Below are 26,882 nucleotides of genomic sequence, written 5' to 3' on the forward strand. Positions count from 1 at the left end.
CAAATCTGAATACAAACCTCTTGCACACTCTACTGGTCTCTGTGGACATGCCTCACTGAATGCCCTTTGACAAGCCAATTCACTGAAACATGTCACTCTGCAACACGGAATGTTTTCTGCAGGAGCTGTAAAAATATTTAATTCAATGAATAAAATTCATGGATCACAAATATCAAAAGGTGACCAAGAAAACCTCTATAAAACTTGACTCATCCAAAAAAACGAGCAAACTTTGAAGGCTACCATGAAAATACTCAGTATGCCGTATGTTTTTTTTCCGAAAGATCTTCTATGGTACCAAGCAAGCCTGTATCAAAATCTTTCACCGTAAATTCTTAACCAATCGTTTTTCTTGTGAGATGAGATAGCCTAATACCCGATGAATGTTGACACTTGCGAGATGAGAAAGCCTTACCCGATGAATGTTGACACTGTTGAATACACTTCTGACACAGGTCCATGCTCTGTTTGCAGTCCTGAGTGGGGAAGTTTATGGTTTTCATTTTAGATTCCTCCAATCCAAATGTCTCTGTCAGCAGAGAGTTGGGAAGGGAGCAGTACATCAAGTTGTTGTCTTGAAACAGCTGAGTGAAATTTGCTGCCTGTTGAAAAAATAAATCGAAACATAATTGAATTTACGGTAAATTGAAATAACATTGCATCATTATATCCTGTGTTCTTTTTTGGGGGGTTAGTTTTTACTCTTGTCAATAAAACTGTGTCCTATGATATTTGAATGTTGACTTTTTCTCCCCATCTATGTATTCATTATTTCATGCAAACTTTTGTTTTCTTTTTCTTTATAAGTTAAAGTCAACAAGATAGTCGGCCTGGTTATATCAATTACTGACCTTTCCATCAGAATATGGACACTTGATGTAGAGATTTCTGTTGAGGTATGAGTCCCCCTCCTTAAATCCCTCAGGGCAGGGCTCTTTCTCAGTGGGATGACAAGTGTCCATGCTGGCCACTGTGTACTGGTCAGGTACAATGTCCAATATCATCTTGTAATGATCTGGCACCATGTCCCTTTAATTAAATGCAATTGTAAATTTCATTTCCTTCTATAAAAATGCACTATACATTACAAAAAAATAAGACCTAACATTTTACTTTTTAAAAAATCCCAAAACAAGTTGTGCTTGTTAAACATAGTTGTTCTTATCATAGCCAAGTTCTAACATGGATTTAGTAAAAGCATGTATCTATTCTTAGCAACAGAGGCTATGTCCTTTGACCTGGTGACCCCAGATGCAATATCCAATAATCTTTACATTAAACTAATTCATCGTGCAAATATGAGCATCTATGTCCATGTTATTGCTGAAAGGCCAAACATCTTATTTTCAGTAAGAGGCCTTGCTATTTGACCCCAAAGGCAGTCAGGGCCAATGTACCTAACTATTGTGCAAACAAGATGTCTACCTCTTACAGGTCATGCAATGTAAATCAAAGTTATTAATAAGATTATGTTCATTGACTGACAGTCAGAAGGATAGAAAGATGAAAAGACAGACCAAAAATAAAAATGGCTGAACAGTGGTAAATAATTTCTAGGTGTATGCATGCACGACAAAAGTTCTGAGAGACCACAAACTGCATGTCCAATAATACATATTTCATTTTCAGCAGTAGTATCTCCTTGTACATATAAGTGCATATAAATCCATTATACCCATGAAAACATTCTGGCACCATCAACTGGACCTCTCTCAAAATTTGATGATTATCCATGTGCCTACCTTTACCAAACATTTCTTAAAACTAATTTATTAATTTGTTAACTATGAAAGGAGCAAGTCAGTAAGGGCCCTGCATTGAATTTTTTAAAATCAAAAAAAATCCCAAGTTCCATAACTCTGTAACAACAATGCTAATGATCTTCCTCTGCCTAATATAAGTATTATGTATAAAATTTATGAAAATCTTCAGGAAATGAAAGTGTCATAGAAAGTGCTGACAGAGGGATGGACAGACTGGGAGGCACAACTATAGGGAACCTGCATTACGATGGGGTCTCTAATAATCCTAATATACACTCACACAATCAGACACACAAACAAAGCAAACTGAATAATCAAATAACAATCAGACACACAAACAAAGCAAACTGAATAATCAAATAACAATCAGACACACAAACAAAGCAAACTAAATACACAATCTCCTTGGCATGGGTTATGAATCACCTACATTCTCTAGGTGTCTGGGTTTTGGATGTTTTTGCTGTCAGTAAATCTAACAGTAACCAACCTGCAGTAATTGCTTTGCAGAAATCTCATTCTCCTCTTCATCTTGTGCGTCTTGTACATGTTACGGAAGAAGAATGGGGCATCATCTTCATGATCCAGATCCACATACTCTGGGATGAGGTAGGTCTGAGACACTTTGATGTTGACCTCCAGACCAGAGGTCTTCCGGACAAAGGGGAACTGCATCTGTATCTGATTACTATTGAGGGGGAGTATGGTCTCCAGGTCACGCACATTGTCCAGAGATTCCATAAACACATTGTCGGAGGCAGAGATGGATACAGAGGCTGAAATAAATGCACTCAAAATGTTACATGTATTTCACATTTCAAAAGAAGACAGCATGAAATAAGACTACAAAGAAAAACCAATTGCTGTCAAACCTCTTTATCTCAAAGTCAATGTGACTGAGAAAAAACTTCCGATATATCCGAGGATTTGAAATATCGGGGGTAAAATATTTAAAGAATAAGTGGTTGGGACTTCTGAATCACTTTGACATATCCATGGTTTTTGAGATATCCGTGTTTGAGAGATCGAAGTTCAACTGTACGGATAATTCATTTCTAGACTCACTTTGAAATATTTGTTTATGAAACAACATTTGAAATGGATTAACAGCATTTTAACAGTGTTGTTAATCCAACACTATCGTGGATTTTTGTTGTGCTTGTATAATTTTGTAAATTAGGGATATTGTAATTTTTCCTGATTTGGTATTTTGTAGTGTTTGTTGACAAGGGATTCTGTAATGTTCCATGATTTGGTATTTTGTAGTGTTTGTTGACAAGGGATTCTGTAATGTTCCATGATTTGAGATTTTATAGTGTTTGATTGATTGATTGTATCTTGCTTAACGTCTCTCTTGAGAATTTTTCACTCATAAGACGGGTGATGGGCTTCAAATTTAGGCCTATGCTCGGTGCTTATGGCCATTGAGCAGTGAGGGTTCTTTAGCGTGCCACACCTACTGTGACACCCGTTTTTAAGGTCATCTCCGAGGACCTGTGACATTCACACCTGATGCCGAGCGTTTGGCGATGGAACTGTCACTACCTGTTTTAACGACTTCGGTCTGTCGCGGCCAGGATTCGAACCCCGGGCCTTCCGCATGCAGGGCGAACGCTTCTAACCTCTAGGCCACCGCAGCAGTTTGTATTGTTTGTTGACAAGGGATTCTGTAATGTTCCATGATTTGGTATTTTGTAGTGTTTGTTGATATTAAGGAATTCTGTAATGTTTCATGATTTGGTATTTTGTAGTGTTTGTTGATATTAAGGAATTCTGTAATGTTTCGTGATTTGGTATTTTGTAGTGTTTGTTGACAAGGGATTCTGTAATGTTCCATGATTTGGTATTTTGTAGTGTTTGTTGACAAGGGATTCTGTAATGTTCCATGATTTGGTATTTTGTAGTGTTTGTTGACAAGGGATTCTGTAATGTTCCATGATTTGGTATTTTGTAGTGTTTGTTGACAAGGGATTCTGTAATGTTCCATGATTTGGTATTTTGTAGTGTTTGTTGACAAGGGATTCTGTAATGTTCCATGATTTAAGATTTCTGTAATGTTTGATGATTTGAGACTTTGTAGTGTAAATGTAAGAGTGATCTTTCTTGTGCTTACTGGAGTTCCTGGGTTCCCGGATCATGGCTTCCCATCTGATATTGCCCATTGGGAAATTCACATCTGCAACACAACAGATTCATTTTTGTTCAGTAATAAACATGTTTTATAAAAATAGTCCTTGAGTAAATGAGCCTTGAACACTTCAATGTAATCATAAACAGATGTCTGATGAGAAATGCCTTAAAAATTTGCAACATGAATTTACTTTGACCTTAATACATGCATTAACTTAAGTTTAGATATTCAAACTTTAGGTGACTTAATTAAATTAAAATTTGCATGTGAATTATATGTATCACAATTTAAAATCACTAAACGTACATCTAAACATGTTCTTTGATACAAATGAATTAGCATATCTCCTCGAGAAAGGTTTTTTTAGCTGTCAACATATATCTAAAAAAGTGGGTTTACACATTAATTACTTGTCAAAACAATTCCAATTCAAAAATATCTTAATAATCGCAGCTGCACATGATACACATTAAGACACAAATTAAGATTTGAAATTCTCAATGACACAAATCCATAAAAATTCTAAACTCATTAGGTGATTCCCGTTCAATTAATTGAGGCATTTTTTTGGGGGGGAGGGGTGTGTGTGTTATAGAACATGTCCTATAATTAAACATCGAATTAGAATAAATTTCTTTCCAATGATAAATACTCTGCAACATACACTTACCTATACATATGGTGTCCTGAGTGCTTGAACATTGGGCTGCTTCATAAGTGGCACCCTTGCACGTGGTACACTCTGCAAATACAATCACATGTTATCACCGCTATCAGTTGTCAACAAAAACAATATACTGTAGAAGAGGTTATTTACGCATGGGGAAAATTACACTAACTACATGGTCAGGTAATAAGCATGTATATTTCCACAATGTGTATAGTTATAAATATTTGATATGATATATATTATATTCAGTTACCACATCCCCCCCCCCCCCCCCCCAGCGTAAATAACCACTTTTATAGTATTCCATAGTTTTTTTTAACCCAAAATTTATCTAATTTATTTATATTTCAGAAAGGAACAAATCCTAAAAATGCTATCATCTGTAATATTTTTGACTGTATTGAAAGGAGACCTGATGTGGTTTGCTAAAATTTACCTCGACAAACAAGGTCCTGATGAGCTGAACATTGATGGGTCATGTAATAACCATCTTGGCATGAAGTTGAGCAGGCTGTGATGAAATTAAAAGAGGAAATTTACAACTTAATTAAAAGACAACAACTAAAACAAAGCCTTCCAGTACATTTTCTAAGTATTTACATAAAGTAGATGTTGAGAATTTCACCTGAACATTCCCTATTTTTCACAAAGTAGCCTCTTTTACACCGACAGTTCAGAGCACCTTGCACCGTGTCACATATAGCATACGTCTCGCATCTTGTTGGGTCACTCTTGCACATGGCTTTCACATCTGCAGATAGCATGAAACATACATAAAATAGTAAATGTGAAATATACAAGAAATAAATTTATGTAGACTTAAATGTAGCATTGGTACATTACAGCTATAACCATTCAGGATAAAAACACCTAAATTTAAAGTAAAAGCTAATTTTACTGAATAAAGCTTTGGAGCTATTTGGTCATCTGACAACTAAAGCTTTAAAACTATATACCAAAAGCTCTGATCTTCCTATCACATCTGTCAACATTTCCAGTGGTAAATACTTCCTAAATGTGTGTGCATTAATGATGATACGAACCCATGATGTGTACTCTGGTAACCAACGCCATGCTGTTACTATTGATGGAGATTGCAGAAATAGATGGGTTTTCACTATATGATCGAATTCTACCTGAAATACATGATAGAAAAATATGTGAACGGGAATTCTCGTTTGAACATTACTGTTAAGAAACAATGCTATATTGTTCATACAGACTTTGTTTAATTAATTTGCCAGACGGAATCTGAAGCATACACTACAAATCTGACACACCAACAAGGACTCATTCCAACACAATTCTGCTTGAACTTAACGTTGTCCTTGCAAGAAATTTTATTACATTTCCAGTGTTTTTTGCCTTTGATGTCTTCACAAATTGTAATGAAAGCCATTTCCCCATGAATGTGCTGCAGTTGTGAACAATGCAGGTATGGATCTTGATAAATATATTATGTCTATTTCAAGGATTGGGAATTCCAACAGAAATGAATGAGTGTAAATATAGAATATATTTGAAAATACACGAATGTGTGAACTGCAATGCTTATGTTGACATATCCTTTCCATGAAGCACAAACTCGCTTCGTGATATACCAGACCGTGATATACCACACCGTGATATACCACACCGGCATGAAACATCACAGTTCATACCCTCATTTATTTTCAAAAATGAAATTTATTTCTTAAGTTGAATGAATACTGTGGATATGAACATAATGAACAGTGAAGTAAAATTAGGGACCATACACACACACACACATATATATACACCCATACACATAGTACATGTACATCCATACACACACACATATATATATACCTATACACATAGTACATGTACATCCATACACACACATATATATATACCTATATACATAGTACATGTACATCCATACACACACATATATATATACCTATACACATAGTACATGTACATCCATACACACACATATATATATACCTATACACATAGTACATGTACATCCATACACACACATATATACACTATCCTTTTAGGGACTTTAAAAAACCTCGAAACGAACATCAGCCAAGAAATCTACATAGAGAGGGTATCCCTAATAACATCAGCCAAGAAATCTACATAGAGAGGGTATCCCTAATAACATCAGCCAAGAAATCTACATAGAGAGGGTATCCCTAGTAAATTCCAATCTATTTTATGTGGTTTCCTACGATGACAATTAAATAAAGTGATAACCAGACACAGGTTTCTGGAATAACTATCACAAAATATTACATGAATAAAGAATGAGGCACTATTACTGAGTGATAAAATGTCTTGTTGATGAATTGTAGATAAAACCCATCACACTTCTTCACCCTTTTCACCCCTCAATCACCATCCACTGTGCACAATAAATCAAACATCATTGGAAATACATACTCAGATATTTTTGACCAATTCAAGCAAAAATAAATAATTTACTTGGTGACAAAGTGCGAAATCAATGGCTAGGTGATAACAATGCTAATTCACTTAGCACTGAATTCGCATAAATTGTAGTGTTAGGTTGTGTTAAGCTCTGTTTTATTTGCCAATTGATATTAAAGAAATACAGCACTGAGAACCCAGTGAATGGTACCATGATACACACGTGTCTATAAATTATCAAACGAGACACAATTATTGTATAAACAAGCCTGTGTACCGAGTAACATGGAAGTACCGTTCAAATCAGTTCCTCATATTTAGATTTCATTATGACAGATTTTTATCTATATGATTTTAATGCAGTATCAAACAAAGAGACATTGATTTCTCTCTTTGCGTAAAAGGAAAATCTCTCTAACTCTCTTTGTATAATAGAAAATTATCCTTGATTTGATGATTTCAATCAAATGTATTGGTCTGCATATTTCAGAAAATAAATCATTCAATGATCAAATATTTGCAGATTTGGGTCCAGATTTATGGTCGCATACCCTAAGATAAGACCTTAATTCAATCTTAATTCAAAGAACTAGGATCAACCACAGCCGTTTCCAGCCCTAAAAGTTTAACAATCCTCAATTAATGAGGGAAAACTTTTGTTGTTAATATCACATACAATCAATACTTACAAGGATATGCCCAGAATATGTACCAGGATAGTTTTAATGGATAATCTGCATATTGGCATAGAAAAGTCTATACTTTTTCCTTAACCCACATGTAATAAAGCACAACTTTTGAATTTGGTCGACAAATAGAGTCCTGCTCATATATAGCCCTTAGAGCCTTATGTTCATGCTCCACATGCTCATATTTTTCAAACATGCTTACGTATGTGTGTCTCTGGTGGGACTGCGACTCTAAGGTAATAATTGTAGGAAAAAGAAGAGACAGCGCATGCGACTGCCGCCATCATCACCACCCCTATACAGATCATCATGGGAGTGGGTAAAGATTGCCATCTCCTCCTGCTGGACTCCAGGCCAAACCAAACTTTTATCAGCTTTTCCTAAAATTTCAAGAAGACAACACATCAATATATCAGTGGATGGAGAATAGATGAAATTGATTTGCTCAAAAGAAAGAAAATTTAAGCACTGATTTATTGAATTTGGCAGCAGGCATTCTCCACATTAGTAGGCAACCATTTCCTACGCCAACTAAAATTTCTTCAACCAAAGTGTACTTATGGTTGGTTTTTTTTACAAGGTAAAAGTTAACAATAATGCTTCTCTAAGCAAGCAAAGAGCCTCAATAGCAATACATCAATTATAATTCTTCTTTTCCTTTGGGGGGGTGGGGGGGGGGGGGTGCTAGTCTCCTCTCTATTTAGCCCTGCATTATGATGAACCCAAAAGAAATTATCTTCTAAGAATGAGATGACCACCATATATTCCAACAAAATTTTCCGTTTTCTGACTCTATGAATGCCTATAAAGACACAGACTATTGACACTGTGAAGGCCTACAGACACAGCCTATTATCCCTATTCAAGCTACTGTTTGGCCATGCTTGTTTAATTTTTGTGTGTCATGACAATTTCTGATTTATAATGAAAGACAGCAAATTTTTCTACTAAAATGGGTTTGTTCTTTACATAATCATGACATTAACTTTATGATGACAACATGTTTCAGACCTCTATCAAGTTACTTGATTTATAATTATAATGATGACTTGATGTGTATTATCAATCACTACCCTGCATCAGCTCTTCTTTCTCCCAGGTGGAATTCAAAATCAATACTGACCCAACAGTGCTTTTAATTGCATTTGTGATGGCTAATCAAAATTATTACAAAATGGCTTTACAAACAGAACCCTCTGATCATTGCAGTGAAAATCCCATTGCCAGGAGTAAATTTATTAGAGCCTGGGATTTGCTATTAATGAAAGCTCCTGTAGCTTGCAGATGAAAGAAATTTATAATCACCCTCAAAGGCAATGTTGGGACACTGCATGTACAGATCAGATGCATCTGACAAGGTTAAAAAAACCTGTCAGATATGCAACAGAATGTCACTCTATCATTCCGTAGAAGAAAATCATACTAATTCATTAATCTGGTCAAAATTTTGGACCAACTGTACAACCATCATAAGTTTTGGCAGTTCCAAATGATTCAATTTCCAAAATGAACTGTATGATCAGCGACACTCTTGCCAGTGGTAATTCTGCCTTTGGCAATGTTTTACCGATTGCCAAATTGAACCCAAATAAGTTAACTCTTAAATTCATTCCGTAAACAAATCGTAAAAATGGGTTACATTTCAAAAGCCCAGATTACCCTGACTGTTTGTCTCTCTGTCATGGTGGTTTGACTGGTCTGTTCATTAGGCAGACTGGAGGTGCCAGGAGTCCCGGGTTCATTGTCTGTCTGTAAAAGAGAACAGTGGATTTCATTACCAGTATTATTCGATAAATTAGTCAACGTATAGCTTCAAGGTTATGGGCAGAGTGGGTGAAAAGTATACAGAGATTGACGACATTTTCATCCTCCGCAGGTTCCCTTCAAAAGTATCAATATTCTGATAAAACACATAAAATTGCTGAATTTGGTTCTTTTCATGTAGTAAAATGCTATTTCCAACATTATAAACATTCCAAAGCTCCACTTACAATATTTGATAAAATAGCACAGCAGTTACAACCTCCTTGACTAGTCTGTCATAACGCTGCACTTTAATGTCTTAAACAGATATTGCCACCAGTACAACCAATGCAGTATTTTTCAGAGATCTGCCAGTTGACTACAATGTACATCATACTACTCCCTATCAAAACAGCAGATAATCACTTGTCAAGAACGCCCAAATATTTAATGCTTTCTTTCTTATTATTATCGAGGGAGAAGTCTGAAAAGTGGCAGCGATTATGTATGAAATCATACAGAGGTCATCTTTACATATCAAACTTAAAATATTCCTATTTAAGATGGAAACATTCTTTGGAGGTACAAGACACCACCAGTCTGTGTTCCATTGTCTGCATTCCATGACAAACGCACAACAGACCATGATGTCTGAAAATTGTGTCTCACATTGACTCATTCAAACTAGATGTACTGTACCCCATGACTGACCATCAATGGAATAAAACTGATTGTATAAATATCTACAGCAGGGAAACAGAACAATTGTTTTCTTGTGGTCATTCAGTTCTTTTATTCCTAACCTGCCCCTGGAAGCAACTGTCAACATCTCTGGTCTCCCAGAAGTAATTCAAATTTGTTAAAGATCCAGTCAATTGTCCAGATGTTGTCAAAACAAATACACAAGGCACTACAGAGGAGAGTAAAACACACCTGTAGGCTGCTGGAGTTTGGTCGCCTCACACAAAAATGATTGGCGGACTAGCAGTCTCCACCTTATCAAGATTGTGGGGGCAAGTTTGATAATTGCTATAATGAAACACTTGTATGCTTGGATTCACCAGAGTGAATCTATAATCTATATAAACCACATGTATGATGATAGGATGTTTAAAGTTGCTGAAGTTGAAGTCATGCAGTTGAACTGTTTAAAATCCCTATATCAATACTTGGATGAATAAATGGATGCAGTCAGTAATACAATTTTTAAAGTAGAAAAATCCGCTTAATTCATCAGTTTGAATTCAAAATGGATTATACAACATTAATATTTCGTTTGAACATGAAAATTTGACTAAATATATATACCTGCATGTTTCAATTGAGAATTTAAAGTGTATATAATTTACTGAGGCATATATACTATTTATTATAATTTGTCAGTCCAAAACATTCAAATAATTCCTGCATGCAGTTTCATCAATTTAAAAATTTCACTTATATTGCAACTGAGCATGATTTTCAAGAACTAATGAATAATACAAATGCTATAAAATCTTAATATTATTGACCCCATTCTGACAGTTATTAGTCTTCAATCAAATTCCTGTATTAACTAGACATTTAATTTGAATCTGCCTGCATGTTCATAAAGTAAACATATTCAGTTTCACCACTTTGAAATTCCCCACTTGGTACAACTTGATTTTTCAAAAATTGATGAATGATGTAAATGAAAAAAAATACCAATTAACATCAATCATATCCATTCTTTGAAATATATAAAACATGCATAAAAATTGCTTCTGTCCTAGGATAAGAATGCAAGCTAGGACAAAACATGATCTAATAAGCTGTCAGGCCTCATTTCCTTCCTTCTTATTTTAATTATAAATTGCATGATATCTGAATTCAAATATCGAACAGGGCCCCTCATATTCCAAAAACAAAATCAAATGATATTAAATAATAAAGCTGATCAATTAAAAATCCATTACAAAATATATTATACCCAAAGAGACTTATTAATGCCTTAATCTAATTTAGGTTATAGCATATAGCAGATACAAAGTCAATTTACAAACACGTTTCAATGACAAACTGTTTTTTCCCTTGTGGAATATTATCCAGCAGTTATTTTTTTGGCCTGAAACACTTTCAAGAAACCAGGATTGAGATAAGAGAGTCAAGCATTGTGAATGCCGTTTTTATCGAGAAAAATGGAGATAATTACTAAGATTGCTTCCTCCAGTGAAATGTTACAAAGTCAAACTAATGAAGATCACAATCGCGTTGAAGAAAATACGACTAGAAAATTCTGAACATTCCAATTTCACATTTCCATTACTGTTTACTCTGAAAACAAAAGTCACATCATTGCCTGACAGGCCTTATATGACTTTCATTACTTACAAAAGAATTGGAACCTTCCACATTTACACTGAGCCTAGAAGCACAATTTGACTATATCAGAATAGAATTAGAATATAACCACATAAAACTTATTTTTGAAGGGTAACATTGCTGTGGTCTGAGAATAATAAATGTATAAACATCTCTCATATTGCTTCTCGTTATTCTTTTCTGTTTTGATAAATTAAACTTTTTTTTTTTATTTGTGGGGCATTCGTTGAGTATGTCCATAGCATGAAAACTGCAAAAACATACCCCAACAAAAATGAATGTTTCTACAATATCTATAAGTTCTTTAAAGATTTTTCCTTATAATGATCCCTATTTGAAAAGTATTAAATTGTTGTCCCAGTCTGGTTCTGCAGTCCATTAAGGCTCTGAACAAACTTAGCTTGCATCTAAACACTGCATACTACAACAAGGATCATGCTTTGACAAAAGTTAAAACATATTCTAGTCATGTCAGTCTGGTGATTCCTAGATAAGATCTAAATCTAAAGCAGTCCTATATCTTATAAATTTGCCATTTCTGAATTACCTCCCCCTGGAAAGAGCGAGACTGAAGAAACTAGTCTGAATTTTTACCCTGTGATACTTTATACAAAGTTTGGTTGAAATTTATCTAGTATTGTGTGATGATCACATGTTGAAAATGTGAAAATTTAATAAAAAATAATTTCATACATGTGTTCATCATGTAATTATTTCACTAATACAACAAAACATTCAGATTTTTTTTTGGTATCGAAATTGACTTTCAATAAAATGAGGGGGCTGATATAAATGTGACAAACTTAACCTTATGAAAAATCTCACAATGGGAAAATAATAGCTCAGTTTTATGATATATGGGAAAAGCCGAGTGTTGTCATTTTACATTATCCTGCAATTACACCCAACAGAGTACATACATTACGTCCAATTACACAACTTAAGAGTAATAATTTCTTTGATCCATAAATACATTAAAACATGGACACAGTACCAAGTGCTGGATTCAGAGAGATCATCATTTTATAGGAATCCAATAAAACTGGCCATCAATCTCATAAATGCAACAATTGAGCAGAGGACATAAAGATTCCTGAAGGTCTAGCTGGCACACTAGATTTCAACTCTCCCCAACCATTCCCAGTTTTCAGTGAATTACACCAAATTCCACTTGAAAAATCCTAGTAAATAATTCTGAAGCCATAGATTTACTGAAAGTAAATCATGTCCAGAAAGCAGACTTGTTATCATCAGGACAATGCACTTCATACACACAAATACTCAGTAATGCAATACATACTGATCAAACATTCTATTCTCTCAAGGGGAAGTATGGTGTCTGCAATCCAGCTTTGTAAGTAATATATGGCTCCATATGCAACAAATATAACTTTATTACTCCAGAAAAACCAAGATTAACAATTCAAAGAATTTGTACAACAACTGACTCACAGACCAATAATTCAACTTTTTGCTTTTTTCCCTCCTTATGTTGCAACACTTGTATGTTAAACTAATTAATACACAATAATGAGAGGCAAGCAGTCAGATACTTAAATATATAATGACTTTTTTTGGTCTTGTAAACCATTCCATCATTCAATTCCCTATCACCCGATATTGCTGCACAAGACACTTTTATGACCTTTCTCTATTCAAATTTTAGCTTTTAAGCATCTTTTTCACTTTCTGGATCCAAGACATTTGAAAAGGCATCAACTGTAAGATATAAACTCGTTGATTTAATGAAACAAAAACGAGGAGAAAAACAATGTGGATGTTCCTGTAATTTGCATTTTATGTAAAAATCAATTCATGATTTAAAGTTTTCCCTCCAGGAACAAACAGACTGATCCCTTTATTTTTCTCTTTACAGAAAAAAAAAAATGACCCATCATGATTTCTTAGTATTTTTTTTATCAATACTGAAGAATATGATTTATTTTCAGGGAGTGAGATTTCCACGACTGACAAGTTTGAGAAAAAATATCATATTGAGGCAGGAATGACAAGTTATTTGATCTTGTTGGTAGTTCATTATCTGTTTGTGGAAAATTTAAATTTCATACCATGAAAAGAACAAAAAATATACCCGAACAATAATTAGACGTTTTACAGTGTGCCTCATCCCCTAATTTACTTCTGTATATAGTGAATTGGTTGATTAATGCATTATTTCTCTTTAAATTGTGTATTATTGGAAAATCTTCACAGCAAATTGCATCACCTGTCAAAACCTCTGCAAACTCCTTAATAGATTATGGCATATTGTACAGTGGCAATGGAGTCAGATCCGTTTACCAATAGTATTTTTACTGGGTATACATGTACTATTCTGGTACCACATGGAGGCACCTGCAGACACGAGAAAGTCTAGGGAACAGATTCTTCAGTATTCTCTTGATAATTAGCCTTGGACTGACTTTGAAGGAAATTTGCAAAAAAATTTGAGTCAGTGACTTGAGGATGCTGCCAAATTCACACTTTGGCCCATCAGGAGCCATGTCAAGAGACCAATTGTACAGGACAATGCTCCAAGCCAAACCTACCAGGCACTTACAACATCAATCAACTTATGGACACAAAAAACAACAAACATCCAAATGGAGACCAGAAAATATCTAATTGTGGACAAAAGTGACAACACAGTATTAGAAGACATGCCATACGATGGAATTGTGTTAACCATTCTCTAACCATATATCGCCAGAGACTTCCTGTTTATTGATGGGTCTATTTCTCGTGGGACTTCCTGATTATGAAGTTCTGTGAAAGAAACAGTGAATAAAGCTCCGACCACATTGTTAGATTGAAAGAAGGTCATGCACGAAAATCGCTATAATATGTAAATTCTTTCAGAACTGTCAGAAGGCATCATGGTCTCATTTTTGAATTATTGATTTAATTCATGATGATTAATTCTTTTCTGTGGAGTAAAACAATACCTAAAGCTATTAAGACTGAAATACATATGAAAATCACAGGGCCTACAGCAACCTAACTGATTCAGTGGTATTTGCTTATTCTATGAACGCTGGCTCATTTGACAATGACAGGGAGCACTGTATAGACTCAGTAATAGAGAGATCCAAAGACAAAGCCCTGATTGGGTTATTCTTAATGCTACAATATTATTTATCCTTAATCATGCAGATATACATTTCAATGTTTTGTAGATGGCTGTCTGTGATCAATGAAGTAAGTGTCTGGACACTTATTGTCTGACGAGACATTAAGGTACATCTATTTCTCTCTATCTGGGGCAGGATTTCTTTCCTTAATCATCAATGGACAATAATGCCCTCCTCCTGCTGAGAATAAAATAATTTACAAATTGTTCAGAGAGATCAGCATGGATGTTCAGAGAATGAATGAATACGTGTTTGTTGGGAATTCTTTTCTGATATAATATGGTTATTCCTTGGTCATTATACACACACAACTTCTTGTAGGGTCTAAAATGATCCGAAAGGTCACATAGTTTCTTTCTATATTTTACATTAATTCATCAGCCAAAAACCACCTCATGATGAGAAAAAATCATTAGGCTTCTATATTGAGTAAAATCTACAGAGAAAATCACAATAATACAAATTTGCATCCGTTTTTTTGTTGTTGGTGGAATATAAAATTTTTATTACTGTTGAAGGATGGTGCATTTTATCTGGCAAAGGAATTTTGATGATGGCTTATAAATCTATCTGTCAATTACTGAATACTTACCAGCTTTGTTTATATATAAACATTATTTATTGCAAACCTAACCCCTACAATCAAATGCCTATGAACACCAGTGATCACTTAATTAATACAATGTTTGATCTAAGAAAACCAAGGAATATGGCTCATGTCTTTATTTACCCAAACTTACAACACTTTTTTTTATCATATTCAATAGTCAGATGTTTGTCAGTTATATACTTTCCAAGTACAAAATGTTTTTTCAGGATTCAAGAATTATTGCAATATGTGTATGTCAATATTATAAGATTTGAGAATTTCAGAGGATTTATGAGTTGTTGATGAAATTATTATGATAATTATCCACATAATTAGGTTGTTGTCTACTGGTTTAGGGTTGCCCAACATTTTATATACAATACTCTTTCACTAAATAATGCATCAATTTCTAGAGAGTTTGGGTTCCATCTTAATTCCAAAAATATGCAGGCCATTCGACATTTTTTGTCATTTTTTGTTCCAGCTTGCCTTAACTCTAAAAAGAATTTGGTTTCCTAAAACTGCACAAGAAAAAGTGTACTTCAAAGTTGCAATAGGTTACCTGAGGTCACATAATAAATAGCTTATATACTGGCAGTCAATTAATTTCAAAAAATAGAATCTTTTAATATTCCTTAATCAGCTTATGGGGCTTGCTAAAATAATTCTATTGAAATATAAATCCACCTTTCTAGTTTTAAATAACAGATCTGTCATATGTTTGATGTTAAACCTTTTCTACGTCTGGTAATTTAAAAAAAACAACTCGTTGTTTTATCATTGTTCACATGAAATTTCCATCTTTTACAGTTATCAGAAGCCTTTGAAAATCATCAGAAGATTCCGATTCTGCGTAAATCATGAGTATTACAGTGATTCTTTAATTGCTATTCAATATGGTTTTAAGCATGCAATATTCTTCTACATCATACGGTTATACCATCTATATTAACATCTCTGTCTACAATATCATTTAGTGTATTCAAGAATTCAGTTACGTTTCATTTCAAACGTCAATTAAAAAACATTAACTGTCAATTATTTCACGTGATTTTAAATACAGACAATGTTGAGAGTTAAACGAATTTAGGGATATAAATCCCAGACAAAATGATGCTAAATTAGAAAAAGATGCCAAAAACACCAGTTTTATGTTATAATGGAGAATCTTTTGAAATGTATCACAGTATGCCAAACATAACAGTAAATTATAATTAATGGGACAAAATATGAAATACCAAAATCATTTTAAATGATATGTCTTAAAAATTCTTGCTGGCTAGCTTAATCAAATTGATGGCACTTCTCATGTGCAACGTTCAGATTTTGGTGACTCATACAGATTCAAGTTACTCAACTCTATTACCTTTCAGAGTACCATCAATAATTATGTTTGTTAATTACGGTTTTAGAGGATCAATATGCTTTTGTTTGAACATGAATCATGAAGAAATACTGAAAAGAGAGCAATATTTGTATGAATACATTCATAACACGAAATTGCTCAAAACCCAACATAATAGTCAATATTCTCCGACAAATGGTTCACAAATCAACATATTTTAGACATGTTTGCTGATATACTTATTTCTACAGTTTCTCCACAAAGTCTGGATTATTTCATACATTCCATAAAAACCTGTCTCTAGCATCATCGTGCTTATGAAATACATATTTCATTTTATCAAAATATTTTCTGGTGATACATCACCATCCCTGGAATGACTTTCTGAATGAAATCATGTAGGTATAAAGCAATCAATGTTCAAAAAGAAAACTGCGAAATGTTTGCAGAGTGCTGGAAAATAAAGTGATTACAACAATCTTCCTCCTCATTACCAGAACCATGCGTGTATAAACGGCAAAAATATTCCTAAAATGGGCATTCTATTCTGCAAATAGTCTTTCAAATTCATTCAAATAAAAACTTAATTACATTCTGTTTATTCAATAAAAGCAAATATGGAAACTTAACACTTAATAAATATCAATTCTTTTTATAAGCATTCATAATATCATCAGATTAAATATCATGCAGGTAAAAGTTCCGACAGTCACAACCCCCCTTGTAGACAATTTCTTACAACTAGGTTAAGTTTAAAGACTTAAATTTCTGTGTTAAATGCTAAAAAAAAAATTCATTTCTGACACCTAAATCCAACCTTTAATGAATAAAAGTTGACTATTTCCCCCTCTCGAACTTATCATGTATATTGTTACAGTGAGATACGCATTAAATGGGTGAAGGGGTCTTCCCTGCCTGCTTCTCTGTTTATCCTGCTCTGGTCCCCACCATCACAAAATGAGTTGTAGATATGGCCAAGATATTCATTAGCAACAACTTTCAGCTGCCTTTTTGACAAATAATGCAAACAAATTAGAGCATTTGCTGTTTAATAACTCTGGCAAAGAAAGACCTTTGTTGGCAGCTGTGAGCTTATTGATTGCTGAATAAGTCAGCTACCATGATATATTGATATGCTCTGCAGTTATCCACCTCTTTTTATACATGTCCAAAAGAAAAGAGAAAAGAAAAAGAGATTGTTGAAATAACTACCCTCTCAAACCACATTCATTGGCCTAACCGAGAAATATTGAAAATCCTTCTTTAATAACATCCTCATTGAATAAGGTTGTTCAGCAATTCAAGCAGAGAAATACCCTCTAGAAAAAAATCATAATTATTATTAAAATTTTGAATGACAAGTATTTTATGTACAATGTACTTTACAGTTCTAAAGACTATAAATGGACAAAAATCCTAGCCTCCAGAGCTCTAGCTGTCTAAAGTCCATAAAAACTGAACAATGAGTGTCCAAGGGTCAGTACATGCATGGACATTCAAATCACCAAGTCATATGGAAGAAGACCGTAAGATGGATTTGCAGAATCTCAAATTCCTTGGAGAAACATAGACCGGTCACCATGAGCTGCCTTAATTTTCACATGTATAGAGATCTTTAATAGGACAGTATTCCAATATTCTGTTGAATTCATTGGTAATAGAATTTGTGGTGAGTAGCTACGGAATGATTTCTATTCAAACAGTCATCGCCTTCTCATCCTTTCCTGAAATATTTTCCTATTTCCTATATTGACATATGGAACTAATCATACTGGTTAAAAACGGGTCAAAATCAAATTATATAACTTAGAAATGACAATACATTCATAAGATCACAAGTTCTGTGACATATTATGCGACATTTCTGACATATTTTGTCGAATTTTTCTTCTTCATTTACTCGATATGAAGAGTTTTCCAAAATAGGTTTAACTTATTATAACAATAATTTGTATATTGGCATGGGTAGTTCAGTGGTTAGATCACCTACTAGTAATGCAGAGGTACTGGGTTTGATACTCAATTGTTCCAAAGATTTTTCTCTCCTTCTTTGCTACAGTGATATCTATATACAGACCTAACTCAATACATCAGAGCTTATTCTTGCAACAACCAGGAACTATCCAAATACGCTAAATCTAAAACAAACATGGTAATATGTACCCCAAGATTTTTTGGTAGAAACGAGATAGACTGCAAGTGAAATGTCACGAAAAATTATATATCCATGCAGTAATTGGGAAACCTCATGTATGTCCTTAATACAAATTCAAGGAGGCTATCAATATTTAAGATGGAAATAAGATTTATCATTCAGTATCATACCTATCCATTTTAGCAAGAAACCCCCACAATATCCTTTCTAATTTCTTTTTCAATCAGAAATCTTGCAAGGTTATGAATATGTCACCTAATTATAAAACAATACATAACACAATGAAGGGCTTTACAGCCTGATTTAACCTATTCCATGGAAGCTTTTGTTGGTGTGCAGTCAAGAGATTCCTTATCTGGGATCACTCTGATAGTTTAACACCTTTATTAGATGATTCTTCTCCGAATCCGATGCCAATTTATTTGGGATGTGACTCTTATCATTTAGTCAGAGAACAATTAAAGAAGACACACATTATCTGTGCTATGGGACAAAGACATTCTTCTACCCCCTTATCAAAAAACACCTGATATTTGTTCCAATTTGAGAGGAGACACACAAAAAAATCAATTTCTGGTTATCATATGCAATTAAACATCAACCAATCATGGGATTTGTGTTGACCCAATCCTTCTCCAACATGCAGAGAACTATCAAATTTCTATGTGTTAACCTTATAGAACTGCTCTTTGCAAATTCTCACCTAATTTTTCTCTAGCTATCACAGACCTTGAGCTGGCAGAGACATTACCTTGCATGTAGGTATTAAGAGTAACAAATGAATAGGCACATTTAACATTCATTACGCAATTCTCAACCTGAAAGTCACAAGTTTACATACAATCAATAATTGGATTTTATCTCTTAAGTCTCTAAATCTTTTAAATGAGTTAATCACATTTCAAAGGTCAGTCCACTTTGATGATGTTAACAAATGTATTTACAAGGTTACCTATTTTATGAATTACACGAATCATTAACTAAGTTAAAAAAAATCACGATTGAACTTGAATGGAATCAAAAGATTGAAAATCTGCCACCTTTTGTGCACTCGCTAAGCCGGACTTCAACCCATGGAATTATGACCACAATCCAAAGGATATTGGATACTTACAGCATAAACAATAGGGGCAAAGTGCAAAATTATTTAGAAAGATTTAACGCTATCTCTTAACAAATCCGTACAATCTTGAAAATTCTGCCAAAACTTTACAGTCAAAAACATTTCTGAAGTGCATCAACAATTCTGAACATAAGGACACAGATTCCGCTAAAATGTCAAAAACTTTATGTATCAGCAACTTGTAGGGTAGTTCTCCTCCACTACAAGTCTGGTGAAGACATGATCAGTTCCTCACATCAAAAAATGAGATGTTCATGAATGTCACTCACTTCTGTAGTATATCGGCCATTAATAGTCAACAAATTCAGGTAGTAAGTCGGTAAAAGTCTGGTCTCTGCATCTCTTTCTTTTTGCATTGCATGATATATCTATTAATAGTCTATACTAACTACATGCATGATCTTTCCATCAACACAACAGTACCTATGAAGTTGTTCTACTAGACAATCTGGCCTGGAGGTTATAAAACTTTCTTTTGAGTACAACTCTGAGCAAGCTCCCAGCATACTCGAAAAATCTTGAGCATGTTCTCTATTTGAGTATGAGAATGATTTTATAAAAGTTTTTTTACCTTCACTTTTGAGTATGAGTACGATTTAGAGCACAGAGTTTGAGTTGAGTATGAAAACGTGCTCAGAAAAGTTTTATAACCTCCAGGCCTGGACTAAAAATGGGCTTATTTCATTAACTTTACTGACAGTCAGCTGGCAAACAATATATTGATAACGTAAGATATATGAATCTTAATTTGAAATGAAAGAAAACAAATATATACACACACATTAACACTTTATATCTCTTTAACTTCATCCGATTGATAATCGTAAAATGTTGTCAATTAAAAAATACCTCCCAACACAATACCTAATTGTTTCACACTTTACAAAAGTCAAATTTACTGTTTGGCAAGTGAAATTTTGATTTATAGAGACAAAGTGTCCATACATTACGAGCTTCACCTGCCACTTTGTTCCCTGATGTTCAATGAGTGACAAAATCTATCTTATAAAGTAAATCTAACATTTATTAATTAACTTATGAAATTCATCATAGTATATTAGAAAAATTCATCAATCACTGTCCATGTTTTATTTACCTCTTTTATTCATTTCATTTTCTATGCGATTTATCTTAATTTGAGTTACTCATCCTTGAGGACAAAGAGAAACTCTAATTTCCATGCAGTTTTCCCCCATTAAACTGACTAAATCTTTTCAAACTTTTAAATCTTTTTTTTATCTTTATATGTATATATATGGGTGGCAAAGCACCCCAGGCAGCAAAAGCACCCTATGTACCATGGGTAATTCCCCATCATTTTGGATATTTGAAAGTAGAACTCTTTTGATTCCCTCTTCAGCCTGGCTGAGCCAGATCGAAAGCAGAAGAATCACTTTTTGTGTTAAAAAAATCTTCATCTAGATTTCATAAATATTTTCCTAATGAATTTAACGGACAAGTGAATTTGTGAGAGATTGGATAAAATATGAATAAACTGTAACCCACAGTCCAGTCAACAATTTTGGGAGAAAGAAGTATCTTTATTCTGAGCACAACATGTATTTTTGTATTGATTTTTATATCCATATGTAAAAACAAAATTATTCAGTAAATTTGAATAGTGAAAGAATTCAAATATATTTTCTGTTTGAGAAATTTCCCTTTACCATGTTTACAAAGACTTTCATTCTCTTTATGTTGTTCCTTAAAGATCAGCATAGTCATGAATGAATTTTCAACACTAAATACATATAAACTTTGGTCATGTATATCCCATGTCCTAGGTGAAAGGCAAACATCATTTAAATAAATCGGGCAAACACAAATATTTGAAAAAAATGTGAAAAGTAAATTTTGCTACAAAATATGAAGGAATAAGTAAACAAATGAGAACTAAATTAGCTATCGAATTTTTTTTTGGGGGGGGGGGGGGGTTGGGGTTGAAAATTTGATTAATGATGTAAAACATAATTTTTATCACTCAGCATTCCACACCATGACCAAAAAACGCCACATTATCCATATGCACTCTGAATGAGCATTTTTCATATTATTTAGCAGCAAAACTTCCTTTCCTATAATCTTAAACATAATCAAGAATTTATTCATTTATATAGTAATCTCAAATAAGTCCAAATTTTTTAAACACAAGTGACATCAAGTCAGTGTAATTTCAAATAATACATGTACTAACAAAATCTTCATACTTTCTTTTTTAAACTGGACATTTTCTTTAAGCTTCATTACCATTTTCCTGTTGAATTTCAATCTTCATATGACATAGGTAGTCATTTCATTTTGATAAAAATACATGTATGACACAGTCACAGATGACACAGAAAAGAAAACATGCAGTAATAAGCTACCTCCTACACACTCTTTCATTTCTTAAAGCATATTTTTTTTATCAGGATTACTTTAAACACTTTCATTCACAGAGAACTTACCGGAGAGACTACATCATTAGACTGTGGTCCTAGGTCTGCACTTATCCTCCACATACACTTAAAGATTCTGGTCCAACTTCCAACCACTACAAGAGAAAATCATCAGATACTTGTATATAACCCTGCTTAGTAGACTCCAATAGTTAATAGGCCTGCCCACCAAGTCAGTCACAGTCGGCAACAATTCACCCACTACGATCACTTTGTTTATTTACTCCACACCACGGAAAATCAGACTTATCTTTATCAGCACAGGTAAGGTGGCACAATTATCTCTTTTGATATCACTTTTTGATATTTGTATCCTGCTTAAGTGAGAATTCTTATTTCCAAATTTGTGTCAGAATTTTCTTCTTTTTATCGTTTGGTTGAAGACACAGTACACTGCACACGGACGATATTAATTAAGAGGCCCTGATTAGAGAATTAAAGGTCACACATGCTTGTATCCTGATGTCGCCTACCCTAGGCTTATAATCCCTGTCTGTAAGTAATGCACCTTGAAACGACTCTACCTTGTGGGGAGATTTTCCCCAAAGAATAATAATGTCTGACAGATACTTTGAGAAAACCAGACTGAATCAAAAGCGACACATTACATGGTTAATTCCTAGAGTTTGGTACCAGTGTTTGTGGAATGCATGTAATGTGTAAACAAAAGGTTAATGAAGCAGAGAAACGTTTTACTATCCACCAACAAAATTCTACTTTTCTGACTGAGAGTACTGCATTATGCAGTTCATTTAAATGTTGGTATGACACTTTCTGTCAAATCGGTCTCAACCAATTCCTCTCATCTCATATCAATATGCAAAAATTATACATGATATGTTAAAAAGGTTTTATATAAAACTGCCGTTTCCCCATTTTACACCTGGACAAGATATATAATCATGACATATTTTTTTCTTCAAATGTTGCATGCAATTTATCAATCAATAATACACCTTTTGCCATACTTCATTTTTTATTTCAAAAATATTGTCTTAATATGTGACTTTCACACAGATTCAATGAAAGAATTAATTTTTACCAAGATAAATTGCCAAGAAAATCTATGGTACGTCATCTGAATTTGCTGGCACAAGAGAAGGTCCTAATCTCCATTCATCCATCTCACTTTTTTCCCATTAAGGGGAGACAACTTTGCTATGTCAAAGTAAATCTGAATAATATTCTTATCAATATTATATAAACTAGGGGATCATCCATCAACAGGCCTCTAATTGACACTAGAATCTCCCTAAACATAGAAAATGCATGAAAAACACACACCTTACAAGCTTTTTATCCTTGACGTGTTGGAAAACACAGATGTGATGAAAAAACAAAATTAAAAAAGGTAAGGAATGGATTTTGAACTGTATCCTTAAAGTCTTGGAGCATTTTGCAAAACATTTGGCTGAGCTGTCATGTCTTTTGTGGTGAGTGTTCCCTTTAAACTGTGTTTGATTTAAATACAGTGCAACATCCTTTCATGCAATGACATTTAAACACTTTCAAAATGAATGGTGCTCCCGTTAAATTGCATCCATGTAAATTCCACAAAGAAGGAGTTTTGTATGAAATTCCATGAAGAAGGGGTTTCATATGAATTCCATATTCCACACATCTCGCACTCGCTACACTGAATACTAATGTGTTTGGGAGTTTGCCTCTGGAACATGTTTCGTTCTGATTGAAGCTGGAGAACCTAAAAATTAAATCCCTACTTGGAGCATTGATCAAAAAAGACGAAAAAGTTAGATCCTGGACTTGATTAATCTGAAATTGACTGCAGTGTGTGGTTACTCCATCCAACAAAATCAAGAACCCTGTCTCACAGCTTGTTCTCTTGCATGTGAATTATTATTTAGCTATTTCTTTTTTTATACTATACAAATGAAGTGAAGTGTTGATTAAATCAGGGAATGTGCTGAATTTATTCAAAATTTGTTGTTCTGTTCCACTCAGTCATGATGTAACATTCAAGCTTTACTCATTAGTAAAGAAGAATTGGCAATCTTATGCTGTTTAAGAATTTCTATTTTAAAAGTGTTGGGCAGTATTAAGATACACCTCTGATGTAATAGTATTTCCTGTACCCAATGAATGTGTTAGTTGACTAGCAAAACTCACTTATGTCTGTTTATCATGCAACTTCATTAAACTGAGAGACTCGTATATTGTTTAAACTCATTTGAACTTGACAAAAGACTTTCAAAAGTATTAAGATACAGTCCTTTGCTTTAATTTGCTGACAATTGTGGCCCCTGAATTATAAGACCCAGCTTACAATTTTTAAACTAATTAATCCTTCCATTGTATAAATCATGGTCAACCAAATTCACCCATCACAGCATTGAAGACTATTGGACAAAGCAATGGCAGCTGCTGTCTCCAAAAATACGATCAGTATGCCAATTCAATGGCTAAATTGTTTATTTAAAATATACACAAAGTTTGTTGATATTAGAAAATGTACACAAAGTTTGTTGATATATTTATTTTACTGCATGGTTGCTCAATGATCAGTTTTAGAACCTGAAGCAATTTGGAGACAATTTTTATGCTGTACCTAATATATATCTTCATCACACTGTTCAAATAAACAATTCAAATTCCAATTGGTAATGACTGCTGTTCAAAAAACAAGATGTGGAATCTTCAAACATTTTTGAAAAATAAATACTACAAGAAATTATCTTCAGAGACAAGGGCAAAACAAAGTGTCAGATTTGTTTAACAAAACAACACATAAGAAGTTGGAAAAGCTCAGCTACTCAAGAGAATCTAATTCTTCTGTTGATTTAATGACAGCTCTTGAAAGAATAGACAGATCACCCACCCTTTAGTTTCACTACAACCCAAGTCTGCTCAGTGTAACAGAAGTAATGGTAACTAGCACCACCTTTTCACCTGTTTCACCCACCTGGTAAGAATGCATGACCACCTCTTGGTCCTCATTTCAATGTATATTGAAAATACAGGTTTCTTTGACATATGTGAGCAGATCCCTGTTAGGTTACCCCAATTGCCGTCCACAAGTTCTATTCTAATCCTATCAGCCTATAGTGGTAAAGATCCCTAACTATCTGAATAGAAACATTTTGTGCACAAGTAATTAGGAAAGAATTCTGTTTTGATCATATCTCTTCATGTAATCCTCTAACACTGCTGGATAGTTAAACTCCCAGCATGCATCTGTACCCAGGGTGACATTACCAGGTGTGTAGGAATGCCACATGTGACACAAATTGACAATTAGTCCCTTATCCCTTCTCACCTTGTTTGTCTGTTTGTATGACCAGTGGGAACTCCTGCAAAAGTACAGTGAGTCCCTGTGAAGAAGTCTATAAGTGCTTTTGTCTTGCAAAGACAGCCCATTCGTCAATGGGGCCAATATCTCTTTAAAAGATTCTTGATGCAAACTCTCGCTTTATCTGAAGGAGAGACTAGATTCCACTAATTTCTTATATCCTAATTGAAGAGTCTCTTTGGTAAATGTTCCAATGATGAAAGGCAAACAGAACACTTTTACTTCACAAAACAACTGCTTAGCTAGTATTTATCACAATAGTGTATTTAAAATGTGCAAACTGACAAATGCATTTGCATGCAAGGCTTGAAATCATCAGCAAACATTTCAAGAGGATTTTATGTAGAATCTGTCAATGGTCCCCAAGGTGAAAACTGGAAAATTAATTCAACTACCCAGAAATCATTTATTTACTTGACATTTATTGCTAATAATAAGCCAATAGACAGTGGTACAGGTTGTTGCTTCCCCTGCAGAAACATTTATCAATATTACATCGGAAAAACAGCAATGGCTTGAAGTAAATTCCAAAGAACCTCCACTCTCCAAGGACCACATGAAAAAGCACTTTTAACCACACTGAGTTTTCTCAATGCCGATTTATTTGCCGGCCCCCAGTGATGTCTATAAGCAGGCATGCAGTGTTTAACATTATCCCTCCCATTCTGTTTGAAAAAAATGGGTAAATCACATGAGACTTGATTCTAGATAATCGCATGTAATATTGATAAATTGATAAGACAGGTCAATCGATATACTTGTTCAATGGGAAGGTGACTTAATTCTGAGGCGATGTGAAAGGCGATGAACTCTGCTTGGTCTAGAAGCTCAAAAATCACAAATCGATGTTACGTAATAAAAACTTTGAAACTGATTCACCGAAATATCGATACTGTTCAATATAAATGCTCGATTCAATGTTCAATTCATATATTGCCTCTATCTTTGGTTTGATACATTTTTAAAAATTGGATTTGGTAAAATGCATCGGGCATGAACTAGCTGTACTTATTATTTTTACATGCACAAGGGACAAAATGGTGTTCGATAAT

General features: G+C 34.0%; 1 protein-coding gene across 5 annotated transcripts in view; it reads right to left on the reverse strand.

The window, feature by feature from the left end:
- LOC125660498 (uncharacterized) overlaps nt 1-26,882 on the reverse strand; it is a 60,552-nt gene that overhangs the window by 5,250 nt on the left and 28,420 nt on the right. For 4 of the 5 annotated variants that reach the window (XM_048892340.2, XM_048892341.2, XM_056148522.1 and 1 more), the window contains 12 exons: nt 22,533-22,618; nt 9,316-9,405; nt 7,859-8,036; nt 5,608-5,700; nt 5,190-5,315; nt 5,001-5,075; nt 4,565-4,636; nt 3,877-3,939; nt 2,254-2,539; nt 852-1,029; nt 416-602; nt 18-125 (listed from right to left, as the gene is read on the reverse strand). In XM_048892340.2, coding sequence (XP_048748297.2) covers nt 18-125; nt 416-602; nt 852-1,029; nt 2,254-2,539; nt 3,877-3,939; nt 4,565-4,636; nt 5,001-5,075; nt 5,190-5,315; nt 5,608-5,700; nt 7,859-8,036; nt 9,316-9,405; nt 22,533-22,618 — 1,542 coding nt within the window. Of the gene's footprint in view, nt 1-17; nt 126-415; nt 603-851; nt 1,030-2,253; nt 2,540-3,876; nt 3,940-4,564; nt 4,637-5,000; nt 5,076-5,189; nt 5,316-5,607; nt 5,701-7,858; nt 8,037-9,315; nt 9,406-14,439; nt 14,459-22,532; nt 22,619-26,882 lie in introns of those variants that run through there. The other variant, XM_048892342.2, reaches the window with a different exon arrangement.

This window comes from Ostrea edulis, chromosome 9 (assembly GCF_947568905.1).
Source record: "Ostrea edulis chromosome 9, xbOstEdul1.1, whole genome shotgun sequence".
In the NCBI taxonomy this organism is placed as follows: Eukaryota; Metazoa; Mollusca; class Bivalvia; order Ostreida; family Ostreidae; genus Ostrea; species Ostrea edulis.